The 17,774-nt window shown below is 40.1% G+C and overlaps 1 protein-coding gene across 1 annotated transcript in view; it reads left to right on the plus strand.

The window, feature by feature from the left end:
• The window catches only part of LOC124156453 (regulatory-associated protein of mTOR), a 65,733-nt gene that overhangs the window by 21,869 nt on the left and 26,090 nt on the right, over positions 1-17,774 (plus strand). Inside the window, exons 12-15 of the mRNA XM_046531015.1 lie at positions 510-584; positions 7,958-8,215; positions 8,535-8,678; positions 13,717-13,852. Of these exons, the coding sequence (XP_046386971.1) occupies positions 510-584; positions 7,958-8,215; positions 8,535-8,678; positions 13,717-13,852 (613 nt within the window). The remainder of the gene's footprint in view (positions 1-509; positions 585-7,957; positions 8,216-8,534; positions 8,679-13,716; positions 13,853-17,774) is intronic.

A 17,774-nucleotide genomic window follows, 5' to 3' on the forward strand; every position in this document is an offset into this window, starting at 1 on the left:
AATGATTTTTTAAAACTGTTGTTCTTATAGCATCCAAATCAGCTCTATTAGCATTTTCATTCAGCGAACACATCAGTATGTACTTCAGTGACAATGTTAATGTTCTCTAGGGACTGATGTCAGAAGGAACAACGCCTGAATCTAGTGTACGTTGTTGATTTTATGTATCACCACCAAAGATAGGAACAAGTAGCACAACAGCATCATTCAAGTATAATGCCTCGGCATGATTCCTGCCCAGCAGCCACAGCCTATTTCAAGGCAGTCCTGAAGTGTGTTTCACATCATTGAGGAAGCAGAGTTCAGGCTACATGCCCCTAGTGCCTAATCTGGAAAATGAGGGAATATAGAATCTCAACAATTATAATTCCGCATGTTTAAATTTAATATTTTATAATGAAAAATTGAACTAAACTAGCAATGAAAAGAAAAATTGTTATTTCCCAGAAATAAAATCTTATTCCTTCTGTTCCTGTTTTGGTGGATCATCCTCTGATCTCTTTTTTCAGACTTGTCAGGCAGACTTGGTGAGAGAGAATGGCCACAAGTACTTTTTGTCGGTACTTCAAGATCCTACCATTTTGGTAAGCATGGATTTTTAATATTATGCGAAGGGTTTTGAAGCCAAGGGGTACAAGTGATTTTTTCTAAACTGAGTTAGGTACTGAAGTTGATATACAGTAAACTCTTGATTTTACGAAGTCATTGGGACAGGGAAATTGGCACTTCGTAAAATCGAGTTTCGCAAATTCAAACCTTTTTCATAAGTCACGAAAAAAATGTTAGCTTTTGTTTCTTCCGCCGTTTTTTGTCTTTAGTGATCTTATTTAAATGTTTTCGGTGGTTATTCTCGGTATAATTCATAGAAAAGGCTTTTTGTTATCGATGTATGATGTGAAAAATCGTTAAATAATTATACCATCATAAAATTCCCATTTCTTGTTCATACTTCAACATCAACGATCGCTTAAGAAATTCCCGACCAGTTTAGAAAACTTAATCAAATAATGAATTGCAATGTTTATTCTTAGAATTTAATGTTATAAGTTTGTGGTTAGGAGCGAATAGCAACTATTAAGTATGCTAAAGATAGATATTTGTTTCTGACACCCACGGAATTATAGCGGCAGCCGGCCTAACTGCCATTTATGTCGCCCTCTATCTCAAAGTGACGAGAAAAAAAGAAAAACAAGGGCCTTAGCCCGTTTCCAAAATAACCTTCGTAAGTTAATATTTCGAGTTACTTCGTATTTTCAGCAGAATGTGCTCTATTTTCACTGAGATTCAATTACGATCATAAATAACGTAGGATGTGATTATCTTCTGGCGCATATTTGAAGTAAATTCTGTTTGAGTTATCCGTCCGACTACTGTGTTCCATCATCTTTGCAGACGTTGCCATAAAAGACTTAATTCTTAATCAGGACCATATTCTTCATACCGGGTGTGAGGTGACCTATTCATATACAGTAAACTCTCGATTATACGAAGCAGGATTTTACGAAGTTTTCGATTATACGAAGTGATAGTGCGGTCCCGGCGAAAAGCCTATGGTAAATACATGGTGCTATTCGATTATACGAAGTTTCGATTATACGAAATGTTTCGAATTTACGAACCTCGGATCGGTCCCCAGGAGCAAAAGGCATTCGTTTATACGAACTATGGCGAAATATTTGTCAACAAAACTAGTTACGCCGGCGTAAGTAGCTAAAAAAATCAGCGCTTCCAACTGTGGTTCATCAAAAGTGTGAAATCGTAAATGACAGTGCAAATTTGGAGAGAAAGGGTTCGCCTAAAACCTCACGGTGGGAATTTAAGGGAAGTAGGACTTAATTAAAATATCGCGACTGATATAATGCCCCTATTTACGTGCCTATTCGTAAACATCGCATCGACAATACTTCGTAGTTTAACATGTCAGGAAGGCCGAGCGGGGTATTTCGTACACTCCTAATTAACCCTTTGCACTGCTGTGAACGTACCTGGTACGTTCGCAAGGCAGGCTGCTGTGAACGTACTTCGAAGACTACTTGACTACTTTTCGCCGAAGCACTTCGAAGGGTCCCTAATCCGGGACCCTTTCCTCGACGAGCTCACCCTCGCTGGCCCCTCTCTTCGACCCTCCGAGCGTGGGGCCTTTTCTCCCCAGAAGTGACCGCTCTGACTGCATTTTGAAAATCTATCAATCAATGCCATCATCAAAAATAATTGTTTGCATCGCACTCCAGCCTATCAGGCATTCAAGTACGTCTCTGAACCGTGTTTCTGCGATGAGGAATAACGACTTTGTTAACTTTGCTAAAATGGCCAAGTTAATAAAATTGTCATTTTTCATCGCAGAAACACGGTTCAAAGACGTACTGTATTTCCTCCACTACAATCGCAAATTGCTGGAAATCGGCCGGATTCCCTTTGATAGCGCACCATGAGGATGTTCTCGAGGTTGGTAATTGATACAACTAGCCTACTAGTAATTCTACTGCTATAATATCACGGCTATGGTTGATTCGTTACGTTATACATTCAGGAAGCAGCAGCGGATAAAATCGCAGAGGAGATTAGAGGCTTAAAAGATGATTTTGAAAAATTCTTGGAAAAAGCAGGAAGAGCACAGCGCGCAACATCAAACGATTATATTGCCCTTGACGATGATCTCAGGGCTTGCGACAATGGGACGCCGGTACATGCGTCGGAAGAAGCAGCGGCCGGGACTAGTCATAATAGCAGTGACGACGAAGATGAAAGTGAAGCAATTTCACCAAATAAAAAAGAAGTACTCGCTGCCCTCCAAACATTAAGATATATTGATCTGGCTAACGAGTTAGGTCCCCAATTTCATTCCCATTTATGCAAGTGAGAAACCATGGTGGAAGCGGCGATGGAGAAGGGCAAAAAGGAAAAAAATAATTGATATTTTAGTAGTATCTTTTTGTGTATATAATGGCCTTCCTGAATAAACAACTTAAATATCTTAAGTATTGGGCTCTATTAACCACCAACTTATTTTTCAGTCTACTCGTAATGAAGACGCACTTCTAACCGTGAACTTTCTTCTCGCGCGTCTCCCCGTTTTCCCATGCCGAGAGATCTTTCTTTCCAAATTCTTTGTTTACTTCCTCCCGCAACCTTCTGCTGATCTTGCTGACACCCATCTTAAGCATCCCAAACCCCTCCTTCCCCAGCATTTCCCATTCACTCCCTCCCCCCTAAGGTGACAGAGGTCGAGTGCGTCGCAAAAAATACGGTCCCCAAACATAGACTGAGGCAGAGCTGAAGGCCATTTCCCCACCCTTCTTTCTCCTGCCCCCTTCACCACTGTTCACCACTCCTTTGTGCTGACCGCACTTCTTTCCTCAGGCAATCCCCATCCCACTCTTATTCACCCCACCCACTGGGAACGTTCCCCGATTGTGGAGAAGGGCATGGTTCATCTTCACCTGCAAGGGGGGTAAGTTATTAACCGGAGAGAGGCTGAAGAAGTATCTTCCACTATCAGGGAAATGGTGCCGCGCTTATAATTCCCTCTCTTCTTCTCTGCTGACGTTTCAATTGAAATTATTTTCTTTGATCTTTCCTCACTATATTTATTTACGATTATTGCGCGACTATTTTTAGGGCTAAAGCTAAGAAAATCTTTTCTCTACGTCAATGATTCTTTGCATAACTTTCAATACGGAGGAGAAAGGGACACGAAAAGTAAATGAGGTGAATGTACAGATTTTTGCGTGTCATTTTTGGGAATTCACGCAAGTGAACGAATACTTCACACACGTTGAGAAATGATGAAACATCTCTTGTAGAAAAACAATCAATGCGGATAATAACGTTTCCCTTTTTATTTCTCCGATAATGGAAGATGTTTCTCCTGTCGTTTTCCGGTTGGAACCTTGCTCCTGTCGGCATAAAAGAAGAGAGAGAAATACTATATGAACATAGCACTTCACACCAGGTATGAAGAATATGGTCCGGATGAAAAATAAAGTCTTTCGTAGCAACGTCTGCGAAGATGATGGAGCACAGTATCCGGACGGAGAGCTCAAACAGAATTTACTTCAAATATTCGCCAGAAGATAATCATATCCTACGAAATTTAGAATCGTAACTGAATCTCAACAAAAATAACCAATGGAAAAGATAGCACATTCAACTGAATATACAGAGTAACTCCAAATATTAACTTACGAAGGTTATTTAGGAAACGGGTGGAGGCCCTCGTTTTTCTTTTTTTTTCTCGTCACTGAGCGATAGAGGGCGACATAAATGGCGGTTAGGCCGGCTGCCGCTAACATTCCGTGGGTGCTGGAAACAAATATCTATCTTACGCGAACTTAATAGTTGTTATTCGCTCCTAACCATAAATTTATAACATTAAATTCTTATAATAAACTTTGCAATTCATTGTTTGATTACGTTTTCTAAACTGGTCGGGAATTTCTTAAGCGATCGTTGATGTTGAAGTATGAACAAGAAATGGGAATTTTATGGTGGTATAATTATTTAACGATTTTTCACATCATAAATCAATAACAAAAAGCCTTTTCTATGAATTAATCAGAGAATAACCACGGGAAACATTTAAGTAAGACCACTAAAGACAAAAAACGGCGGAAGAAACAAAAGCGAACATTTTTTTCGTGACTTATGAAAAAGGTTTGAATTTACGAAACTCGATTTTACGAAGTGCCGATTTTCCGGTCCCACTGACTTCGTAAAATCAAGAGTTTACTGTAGTATGTTTCTCTCCTTTTATGCCGACAGGAGCAAGGTTCCAACCGGAAAACGACAGGAAAAACATCTTACAGTTTCGGAGAAATAGAGAGAGAAACGTTATTATCCACATTGATTGTTTTCCTACAAGAGACGTTTTATCATTTCTCAACGTGGTGAAATATTGGTTCACTTGCGTGAATTCCCAAAAATGATACGCAAAAACCTGTACCTTCACCTCATTTAGTTTTCGTGTTTCTTTTTCCGCCGTATTGAAAGTTATGCAAAGGATCATTGACCTAGAGCAAAGATTTTCTTAGTTTTAGCACTAAAAAAATAGGCGCGCCATAATCGTAAGTAAATATAGAGTGGAAAGCGCAAAGAAAATAATCAAATTTCAATTTTAAAGTCAGCAGAGAAGAAGAGAGACAATTTTATAAGCACGGCACCATTTCCCTGACAATGGAAGATACTTCTCCAGCCTCTCTCCGGTTAAAAACTTACCCCTGTTGCCGGTAAAGATGAACCATGCCCTTCTCCACAGTTGGAGAACATTCCCAGTGGGTGGGGTGAATAGGAGCGGGATGGGGATTGCCTGAGGAAAGAAGTGGGGTCAGCATAAGGAGAGGTGAAGGGGGCAGGAGAAAGAAGGGTGGGGAAAGGTCCTTCAGCTCTGCCTCAGACTACGTTTGGGGGCCGTATTTTGTTACGATGCACGCAACCTCCGTGACCTTAGGAAGGGAGTGAATGGGAAATGCTGGGGAAGGAGGGGTTTGGGATGCGTAAGGTGGGTGTCAGCAAGATCAGCCAAAGGCGGCAGGAGGGAGTAAACAAAGGCTTTGGAAAGAAAGAACTCTCAGCATGGGAGAACGGGGAAGCGCGTGAGAAGAAAGTTCATGGTTAGACTTAGAAGTGCGTCTTCATTAGGAGAAGCCTGAAATATAAATTGGCGGTAAATAGAGCCCAGTACTTAAGATATTTAAGTTGTTTATTCACAAAGGCCAATATATACACGAAAAGATATTACCCAAAAAAATCTGTTATTTTTTTTGCTTTTTTCCCTTCTCCATCGCCGCTTCCACCATGGTTTCTAACTTGCATAAGTGGTAATTAAATTGAGGGTCCAAATCGTTAGCCAGATCAAAATGTCTTAATGTTTGGAAGGCAGCGTATACTTCTTTTTTATTAGGTGGAATTACTTCCTCACTTTCATCATCGTCGTCACTGCTATTCTGACTAGTCCCGGCCGCTGCTTCTTCCGACACAGGCACCGGCGTCGAATTGTCGCAAGCCTGAACGAATGCCATTTGCTCCTAGGGACCGAGCCGAGGTTCGTAAATTCAAAACATTTCGTATAATATAAACTTCGTATAATCGAATAGCGCCATGTATTTACCATAGGCTTTTCGCCGGGACCGCAATATCACTTCGTATAATCGAAAACTTCGTAAAATCCTGCTTCGTAAAATCAAGAGTTTACTGTAATAAATATACTAAAGCGTGGTGGCCTGGGGATAGGAGTGAGTCTCTGTTCTGTGCTGACATGGACTGGAAAATCAAATGCATTGCAAAATATCTGGTTGGTCTCATTTGTTTTCTATATCTGCTTTCTGTAACTAACTCTGTTTAGAAAAAGAAATCACTTTCATGGAAAATTTATACCTTTGGTGTTTATGTCTTTGCACCCACACAAGTACCTGTGTACGAAGTGACTTGTTATATGCTGAGCTTCAACTCGCTCGCTCAGTGCTTCAACACCAAGATTTGTCTTATTAGGTGATGGTAGAGCTTACCCCAAACTATGCCCCAAGCATGTGAAGTTGGCTGCATTCATGGGAGGGGGTATGCCAGTTCCTTTCTGGACCTCCTCTCATGCTTGGAGGACTTTTTTTTGTATTGTCTGAAGGCAAAACAAGTTTAGTACTCTGAACCTTGCTGTCAGAAGCTCAGTGCTCGGTTGGCTGCCATGTTCTCATCATTGCCTTAAAAATCCCTTTATTTTCATTTACTGAGAACTCTCGATTATCCATGCTAATGAATATAAAGTGAGGTTTGGATAGTCAAAAAGCAGGGAAATCGGGAATATATTGAATGCTGCTGGAATGTGGACATTTTGCTCTGAAATGTGTAAAATATTTATAAACATGATCTTCTTGATCACTGTATTAACTCCCAAAAACTGCGGCTCTAAATGGTGTATTTTACTCTGTATGATGAACAGGTCTGAAATTGTAAAAGCTACATCGGCGATAAATTCATGCCATGTATTAGGTGCACAACTAAGTTCCCGCTGTATTACAACTTAATCATGAAAAAAATTGTTGTAAATGAATCATTCAAAGTATTGTCCATCGCTTGCTACAACTTTTGTCCGCCATTGTGGCAGAGGCCTATACCGTAAGGGTAAAAGTGTTCATTTTTTGAGGCTGCCCACGTATCATGACATTTTTCGTCTTCATGTGAGCGCAACTGCAGGTCAGCCATACCATGTGCCATATAGAATAAAAAGAAATAATGGGACGGTGCAATATCTGGGGAATACAGCGGGGGGGAGGTTAGGACTTCCCATTTGAGCGTTTACAGGTAGGTTTTAACAGGTTTGGCAATGCAGGGTCGAGAGTTGTCTTGCTGTAGAATCACTTAGAATCATAAGGAATCAAAGTTCCTTGCTTTTGCATAAATCCCAAGGCATCCAATCGCTTGGAAATGGATTGGTGGGTAACTTCTAAGGCATACACAATCTCTTCTTGAGTTTGGTACTGATCTTCATCGAACAATGCCTCCAATTCAGAGTCTTCGAAGGTTTTTGGTCTTCCTTCACGTCAACATTGGAATGACCGTCTTTGAAGCACCGGCACTTTTTTTTCACTTAGATCAACATCTCCGTAAACTTTTTGGAGCTCTCGATGCACTTCAGCCACTGTTTTCTTAGAATGAAAGAAGAAAATAAACGCTCCCCACAAATGACGGTTACCTGGCACAAACTCGGACATTTTCACGCAACAATAAGGATAATACGCTAAAAAAACTCGCCATTGTTGTCGAGCGGTTTGTTTACCAAATGTCTAAGCTTGATTCGTGGCGTTTCCGATACGTCAAAATCGACCTGTAATCACTGTTAGAGCCATCTGTTAACAAACAGCAGGAACTTAGTTGCACTACTAATATGTGTAATTCATAGAATCATGTTATTGCTGTGTATTAATGGGCTTAACCAGTTAAAATTCTCTCTTCTGTCATTGAACAGGGTGAACACCGCACTTTGGCAGCTTTCGTTCTGGCCAGTATGGTGCATGGCTATCCTGCTGGACAGGAGGCAGCACTGCAGGGCAGTTTGGTGTCAATATGCTTGGAACAGTTGCAGGACAACAATGCATTGTTGCGCCAGTGGTTGGCCGTATGCCTAGGCCGACTCTGGGCAAATTATGATGCTGCTAAATGGTGTGGAGTTCGTGACATTGCTCATGAAAAACTGTACACGCTGCTAACGGACCCAGTTCCTGAGGTGAGGCACTCAGGCTTTTATAGAATGTGTTTTATCCTCTGTGAAAAAATCATTTGTCATATGATAGTGATGTGTGGTCTAAGTTTACCATGTTTTGCACGATCACCTTATAGTTCCATGGTGATATTTGTACCATATTAGCTGGTTTGTGGTTCACTCTAATGTTTGTATTTTTCCATATATACATGTATTATATTATATGTATAATTCTGGTGATGTCGTAAGTTATAACTTTCTCTCATGACCTCAATTATTCAGCATGTTAAATTTATTTGCTGCAGCGTTGCAAAATGATGATGGTTTTTCTTTCCTCCATTAGGTTAGGGCGGCTGCCGTCTATGCCCTTGGGACTTTCATCAGCAGTGTGACAGAGCGCAGTGAGCATGCTAATAACATTGACCACAGCATAGCAATGACACTCATCAACACTGTTTCCCAAGACATGAGTCCGCTGGTTCGAAAGGTACACTTTTTTTTCATTCATGTGGCATTCATTTATGTATGTACATGGTTCCGTCTAAGTGGAGATACAGTAAACTCTTGATTTTACGAAGTCAGTGGGACCGGAAAATGGGCACTTCGTAAAATCGAGTTTCGTAAATTCAAACCTTTTTCATAAGTCACAAAAAAAATGTTCGCTTTTGTTTCTTCCGCCGTTTTTTGTCTTTAGTTGTCTTATTTAAATGTTTTCGGTGGTTATTCTCGGTATAATTCATAGAAAAGGCTTTTTGCTATCGATTTATGTGATAAATCGTTAAATACCACCATATACCACCATAAAATTCCCATTTCTTGTTCATACTTCAACATCCACGATCGCTAAAGAAATTCCCGACCAGTTTAGAAAACGTACTCAAATAATGAATTGCAATGTTTATTATAAGAATTTAATGTTATAAATTTGCGGTTAGGAGCCAATAGCTACTATTAAGTATGCAAAAGATAGATATTTGTTTCTGACACCCACGGAATTTTAGCGGCAGCCGGCCTAACCGCCATTTATGTCGCCCTCTATCGCTCAGTGACGAGAAAAAAAGAAAAACAAGGGTCTTACCCCGTTTCCAAAATAACCTTCGTAAGTTAATATTTCGAGTTACTTCGTATTTTCAGCAGAATGTGCTCTATTTCCACTGAGATTCAATTACGATCGTAAATAGCGTAGGATGTGATTATCTTCCGGCGAATATTTGAAGTAAATTCTGTTTGAGTTCTCCGTCCGACTACTGTGTTCCATCATCTTCGCAGACGTTGCCATAAAAGACTTAATTCTTCATCAGGACCATATTCTTCATACCGGGTGTGAGGTGACCTGTTCATATAGTATGTTTCTCTCCTTTTATGCCGACTGGAGCAAGGTTCCAACCGGAAAATGACAGGAGAAACATCTTACAGTATCGGAGAAATAGAGATAGAAACGTTTGATTGTTTTCCTTCAAGCGTTTTATCATTTCTCAACGTGGTTAAGTATTAGTTCACTAGCGTGAATTCCCAAAAAATGACATGCAAAAGCTGTACCGTCACCTCATTTAGTTTTCGTGTTCCTTTCTCCGCCGTATTGAAAGTTATGCAAAGGATCATTGACATAGAGAAAAGATTTTCTTAGTTTTAGCACTAAAAAATAGTCGCGCCATAATCGTAAATAAATATAGTGTGGAAAGAGCAAAGAAAATAATTTCAATTGAAAAGTCAGCTGAAAAGAAGAGAGACAATTATAAGCGCGGCACCATTTTCCCGATAGTGGAAGATACTTCTTCAGCCTCTCTCCGGTTAATAACTTCCCCCCCGTTGCAGGTAAAGATGAACCATGCCCTTCTCCACAATCGGGGAACGTTCCCAGTGGGTGGGGTGAATAAGAGTGGGATGGGGATTGCCTGAGGGAAGAAGTGTGGTCAGCATAAGGACTGGTGAAGGGGGCAGGAGAAAGAAGGGTGAGGAAATGGCCTTGAGCTCTGCCTCAGTCTACTTTTGGGGGCCGTATTTTTTTGCGACGCACACAAGCTCAGTCACCTTAGGGAGGGAGTGAATGGGAAATGCTGGGGAAGGAGGGGTTTGGGAAGCATAAGGTGGGTGTCAGCAAGATCAGCCAAAGGCGGCAGGAGGGAGTAAACAATGGCTTTGGAAAGAAAGAACCCCAGCATGGGAGAACGGGGAAGCGCGTGAGAAGAAAGTTCATGGTTAGACTTGGAAGTGCGTCTTCATTACGAGAAGCTTGAAATATAAATTGGCGGTAAATAGAGCCCAATACTTAAGATATTTAAGTCGTTTATTCACAAAGGCCAATATATACACGAAAAGATATTATGGCGCGGATTGCATGTATCAACGTCCATTTCGGGATGTTATAAATTTCTGTTCCCATTTATAAAAGTAGCAAATAGATTTCAAAGAATGATAATCATGAATAAAAATATCTAAATCGATATCCAAACGCACATGAGCAAAATAGATGAATGTATACATACCGATCCATCGCAAGTAATACCGCACAAGCTTCTTCCGGTACAGGAATTTAAAATCCTGGATAATGCCTTGGTCCAAGGGCTGGGACTTGCTAGTCGAGTTCGGGGGTAAAAAGAGGACTCGAACATTAGCCAATTTTAGGTCTTCCACGAATTTATGGACGGTGGCATTATCCATTATTAAAACAATTTTGCGGTTCTCTCCAGCAATTTTCTCTGTAGACGTATAACCATTTGCTGGAAAATTTCTCGGGTCATCCAGCTGTTTTTATTTGCATGGTAAAAAGCTGGGAGGGCTTCCAATTTTACATGTTTTAAGCACCGTGGCCTTTCAAATTTCCCAATGACAACGGGCTTATTTTGTCCGTGCCCGTTTGGTTGACGCACAGCCCCACAGTAACACGCACTTTACTCTTTCCCCCCCCATGGCACCTTTGCCCTTTGAAACCCAGGGTTGCGTCAGGTAATGCATTAAAAAATAGCCCAGTTTCAGGGGCCAGCGAGGGTGAGCTCGTCGAGGAAAGGGTCCCGGATTAGGGACCCTTCGAAGTGCTTCGGCGAAAAGTAGTCAAGTAGTCTTCGAAGTACGTTCACAGCAGTGCAAAGGGTTAATTAGGGGTGTACGAAATAGTCCGCGCGACCTTCCTGACATGTTAAACTACGAATTATTGTCGATGCTATGTTTACGAACAGGCACGTAAATAGGGGCATAATGTCAGCCGCGTTATTTTAACTGAACTCCTACTCCCCCTAAATTCCCACAGTGAGGTTTTTGGCGACCCATTTCTCTCCAAAGTTGCATTATCATTTACGATTTCGCACTTTTGATGGACTACAGTTGAAAGCGCTGATTTTTTAGCTACTTACGCCGGCGTAACTAGTTTTGTTGACAAATTTTTCGCCGTAGTTCGTATAAACGAATGCTATTTGCTCCTAGGGACCGAGCCGAGGTTCGTAAATTCAAAAAATTTCGTATAATCGAAACTTCGTATAATCGAATAGCGCCATGTATTTAGCATAGGCTTTTCGCCGGGACCGCAATATCACTTCGTATAATCGAAAACTTCGTAAAATCCTGCTTCGTAAAATCAAGAGTTTACTGTAGTTTGAACTCTTCATTTTGATTAATGGATCATTTTAATGCTGTTCAATAAAATGAGCAGTTTTAAAAAGGTGTTCTTGAGGAACTGTGAGGGACATTTAACATATATTATTGTTTTTTTTTGGTCATTTTTAGCCTATAATAGTTTATTATGAACTATTTAGCTTGAGTGTGACTTGATGCAATCCTTTCAATTAATCTCGGTATGAAAGGCATGAAGAAAGTTCAGTGGAATCCTGATTTAAGGGTTTTCAATGTGGACAAAATTTTAAATACTAAATGTGGAAAAAAAGAAGATGAGGACCTGACATTTTAAAAAATTTCAGAGTTTTTAATAATGGCAACCACTTTTTAATAAATAAAAACTATAATAATAATAAATAACTAAAAGGTATCAAATGAAACATTAAAAAATTTTCATCCATTCAATGTGCTCTACCATAAGAAAGTCTAAAAACAATTTTCAGAAAACAGTTTTGTTATCACTGATGTTTGGATAATCATTTGCATGAACCATTGCGAAAAAACATTAATCAGGATTAATAAATAATGCATGGGAAAGCAGTTTACGACCTAAAATCCAGTCAAAGCTAGAATGCAGGAAGGCTGAATATGGATAATTTAGCATTGTTTTTATAAGGAAGGAATTGGGATTTCAAAAAATAAACATTATGTGCCGTGAAGACCCTGAGGTTACTAGGGTTTTCAGAGCCTTTTGAGATTAGAAATAATTAGTGATGGGTCGATCAAAAAATTTTAACGATTCCAATCCCAATTTCGATTCTGACATTTCGAGTCCGATTTAACCAATATCGATTACATCGATTCTGACGCCATAGGCTCCAAGAAAAATATCACTTAAATCCAGGAAACAAGACAACCACTTAAAAAATTATTACTCTGTGAAAGAATCAGTTGACAAAAGCATCTTTCATATCATCACTATGTAATTAAAATATAATACATAGCTAAATTTCAAAACAAAACATACCTGAAAAGTGGTGTTACCTCTTAGGTATTACTTTAGAATATTGGCACTCGTGTTTAAATTTAAAATAAAAGAATCTCCTTTAATATCTATCTTTTATTGAAAATGTCTTATCATTATCAATAATGTCTCACAAATTTAGTCTCCATTTACAGATTTTAAATTTTTGCTCAGAAAGCAAAGCATCTTCACTCTGTCAGGATCAAGCCTGTTGCGTTTTACATCACATATTTTTCTTGCTGAACTAAAAAGTCTTTCACTGCACACAGTGGATGGCGGTATGGCAAGAAACTTTTTCGCTACTACTTTCAGCCTTGAGTAGGAGATGCAAGTCTTCCAGTATTTGCCAGGGAAGGAATTTGGTGATGCATTCATCTCTTATAAATATGCTTCTACTTCAGCTTGGGCTACTATGGTGACTTTGGGTACTTTTCCAAATGCATCACCATATTTTGACCATATATACCTGTCACAGGCTCCCTAGTCTGCATTTGCTCCTCCGGAAGTGGTGTGCCACTTAGAATCTATAATGTGTTTTGTTATTACGATTACGTGGCACGAAAATTCAAATGACTGTTGGAAACGCATTTGTAAATAAATTAAGTAGGTTTTGAGTTGGTACTTCTGGAATCAGAATCGATTTTTCACCTTGGCAAGCACTCATTTTAATTCCAGTTCTTGGCCGACAATCGAGGAATCGAACCGACCCATCACTAGAAATAACGACTTATTATGAAGAAAAGTTGTAACATTGTGGTGTTAATAGTTTTATTGTTTAGTGCATGGAAGGAAAATGATACAGCAGTAAACATGAGATGAATGAAGTGCAGAGTAATCATGAAATTGTGATGCGTTACACTCGTAGAGAGTTTTCCTACATTGTGCATATACATTTTCGTGATGTGTATTTGTTTGCTATGCACCAAAGTTTCCCCTCCCTTCTTTCCTTCAGGAGCTGGTTGTGTCACTACAGTGGATGGTGATAATGTTTGAGAATGCATTTGTGGGCGTGGCAATGCAGCAGCAGCAGGACGAAGGCAAGGCCTTGAGGGATGGGACACTCAGCCCTCAGTTTGCCCTCGTCCCAGGTGAGACATTTTTACCCTTACATTTTTCCCTTTCCAGCGCATCCCACCACGCCCCACCACACTGGACTCTTCATGATGGCATGGTACATATGCGACTGGAATATTCTAGCCTTCACCTCCAAGCGGTGGTGTGGCACCAAACTCTGCTTTGCCCTCTTATTTGCCCCTCAATCCATTCCATGCGAAGATAATTGTGATGCTACTGAAATGCATTGTGATCATCCATGCTTAGGCCTTTTCAGACACCATTTAACTTCCTAATTTTATTTAATCACTTATACAGTGATTCAACCTCAAGTTTTGGTTGGAGTAGGTGAGGGTAGAGCTCACCCCACACTATGCCACAGACATGTTAAGTTCGTCCATTCAGGGTAGAGGGGCCAGTTGCTTTCCCTGAATAACCTCTTACTTTTGAATATATGTACTCAGGGGCTTCCAAAGATTTCTCCTGGTATTAAAATCTGGGGCCCTTTGACTAAGTGAAGTCATCACACTTCCCCAAGATGTATAATCTATGCAGGGATATGATTTCCTAAAATTTTGAAAGGGCCAACTGCCAATCCCACCTGCCGTATTTCTCGGAATATAGTCCCCCCCTAATTTTGAGGCTTGTGTTTCAGGAAAAAGTTGAAAAAATGGGTTTGAATACAGTCCCCCCTTTACTTTTACCATGGGCATTTTTGCTAAAAAAGGGGGGACTATATTCAGACAAATACGGTATTTTGCCTTTTCTGGTGTGAAGGAACAATCTCAGCAGAGTAGCTGATGGCAAAGATCCAGAGTATTATGATCAACTCATATTCATAGGATAATTAAGATCAGGGGATTGATCAGAGCATTGAATATGTGAATGGCAATAGGAAACCAAAGCTTTGGAGTCCCTAGAAAATGCAGCCTTTCATTGAAGAATTACATATGTGGCATACTTTTCAGTAAGATAGTGCCAAATCAGATGTCCACGTGGTGACCAAAGGGGAGGATAGGTCAGGCGAAGGTACGGGGTGCAGGATGGGAGAATGGATCCCTTAGGGTTTGTGGGAAAATGGAGAAGTTGAAAATGAAGATGACTAGGTTGGAGTTGGATATCAATAGGGCGAGTGAGGCGGGAGCTGATTACTGTAGAAGGAAAAGTACTAAGTCCTGCAATACAGCAATGATTCGAAAATTGGAGGTGTTGGATTCATTCAAACAGAAGAATGTGAGGGAAGAGTATAGCCTTATTGGCTGTTATTGATTGGATAACAGGAATCGAGATAGAAGGAAACTGTTGAACATGTGGTTGAGTGATTGGAGTGTTATAGTATGTATAGTAATTGAAGAACTTAGTGAAAAAGGACAGGAGTTTGTGGGTTCAGTCAGTGGGAAATAAAAACCATTGTTATGTGAGATTGAAATTCATTGCTTAGAGTGGGAAAGGATGGTCACTCAGGGAGATAGTTCAAGTTAGAACAAAGGAAGATTAAGATATTTAGAACTCACTAATGAAGACAAAGTGTAGGAAATATCCTTGACAGGGAGCACAGATGAGAAAGAAGAATACGGTTAAGTAGCAAGATTGGGGTCATTTCAAGGTACAAGGATCAAGTGACACTTTGCAATGGATATCAGGACAGATTTTCTTCTTCTACATTGAGGTAGTGGTAATGAAAGTTCAAATGATGCCGTATAAGGCAAGGAGGATAAAAAAAGAGATGAGGTGGCACCAGAAGCTAATGAAAGGGGAGATACATAAAATTACCCCTGCCATTGATGATATTTAAGAAACATAGAAGGATGTTGTCATTATTTAAAAAAATAATACAGTAAAATTCGGTTATAACGCGGGTCTAGGGGGACATAGTTTACACCCGCGTTATCGGACAACCGCGTTATAACGGGAAACTGCGTGGGAAGCAATAAAAAAATCCTTAAAGGTAATTTTTATAGCCAATATATTTGCGTAATACATTATTAATATATTTATTTTATGATTTAGACGCTCTACTTTAACGGGATTTCCTAAAATAGTCGGATATTTTCTTTTGCCGCGATAGTTGATGGCGTTTCTTTGTCACGTAATTTTTATGCTTTGCAAGTGCAACAGATGAATACTATCGCAATCACTTTGCCCCTCCAACCAATTCATCAATTCACTTATATTATGTAATAAATGGCCAATTTTCGGCATCTCGACCTCACATTCGTCTTCTTCATTCTCGCTCTCATCTTCCGATGATGCAGCTGTTTTTACGCGGCTCTGGACTGCAGCCACAATTTCTTCGTCACTCTTATAAGCAGATACAGGAGTTTCCTCGTCTTCGCGAACCCAGGCCTCGAGATCACTCACAAATAGTTTATTAGAAAGAACATCTGAAGCTTCACGTGCGTCCTCTTCCGTGAAACCCAAAAACTCGTCTTCGTCTTCCATGCTATCGCCCGCTGTATACTCGCACTTTGACCAGCAATTTAGGATTGTAGCTGAAGTTATTTTCTCCCATGCCTATATGAGCCATATTCTTCAGGGTGACTGTTTTCAGCTATTCTTGTACCTGCAGTTCTGAATTTATGACACTAGTGAGCAATTCCCGCCGATAGTGGGCTTTCAATGCTCTGATTATCCCTTGATCCATGGGCTGAATAAGAGCTGTCGTATTTTTTTGTAAAAACGAAGCCACTATTTTACCATCCCTCGATATCAAAAGCTCAGAAGACGGATGTGCCGGACAGTTATCTAACAGAAGTAGTGCCTTCTCTTCTAACTTTTTTGATCTTAAGTGGCTCTTAACCGATGGAACAAAATCTTCATTGAACCAAGATAAAAAATGTCTCGAGTCATCCAGGCATTCTGACTTTTTTTGTAATTTATGGGTAGTGCTGTCATATTAACGTGCTTGAAGCACCGAGGACTTCGATTTTTACCAATACACACAGGTTTTAACTTGTGACTTCCTGATTTGTTCGCGCATAGTAATAAAGTCACTCTTTCTTTGCTCATTTTTATTCCGGATTTATTTGCCGACTTCTTAATATCAAGTGATTTTGTTGGAAGCAATCTGTAGTAGAGAGCGGTTTCATCGCAGTTATACAGTTGCTCTTCATTGTACTCACCCTCATCAATCATCTTGCGTAAAGTCCCGCAGAATTCTCTAGCTGCTTCACAGTCACTGGAACGAGATTCTCCTTGCATGTTAACTTGCGCTATCCCGTGGCGAATTTTCCACCTCGATAGCCAGCCAGCAGAAGCAACAAAATCATGAGCACCACCTATTTGTTTATTTAATTTAATTGCCTGTGCTTGTAAAAGTGGACCGGATAATGGAACACCTTCACTGCGCTTCTGAACAAACCACGTAAACAAACATTCATCCACATCACCAGCAGCACTCAATCTGGCCTTTTTTCTATCAAGTCCTATTTCGTCATCCACTTGATCAACAAATGATCGTAATTTATCTTCTTATTTCATCCAACCACGAATAGTTCCTTCAGGAACACCAAACTCCCTGAATAAACTTGATTTTGAATCACCGCGCTTCACTCTGCCGATTATGCCCAACTTTTCTTTAATTGTGTAAGTTTTCCTATTGGCAGACATCGTTTTAACCCTAAAATCAATGAAAATTTTCGTAAAAAAGTAATTTTCATATTCATATTAAGCCTAAGACAAAGGTAAAACAGCTCATTCATCATTAAATGCTCGAAGCCTGTGGGCATTGAGTACCTATAACCTTGGTTTGAGCGCCGCGGTGCGAACGTACGAAAGAGAATTATCTCAATCTCCCTGAATCTCGAAAATTATTATAGCCGTGCAACACACTTTTCAGCTCGACTTCACAAGACACAAGGACCGATCAGGAATTACCGAGTTTTTTTTATGGCTACGAAACAATGTATGGAATACGTCGCCAACCGCGTTAATACAGTCGCTTGAAGTAGCGCCGTT

The sequence above is a fragment of the Ischnura elegans genome, chromosome 1 (assembly GCF_921293095.1).
Source record: "Ischnura elegans chromosome 1, ioIscEleg1.1, whole genome shotgun sequence".
Classification (NCBI taxonomy): Eukaryota; Metazoa; Arthropoda; class Insecta; order Odonata; family Coenagrionidae; genus Ischnura; species Ischnura elegans.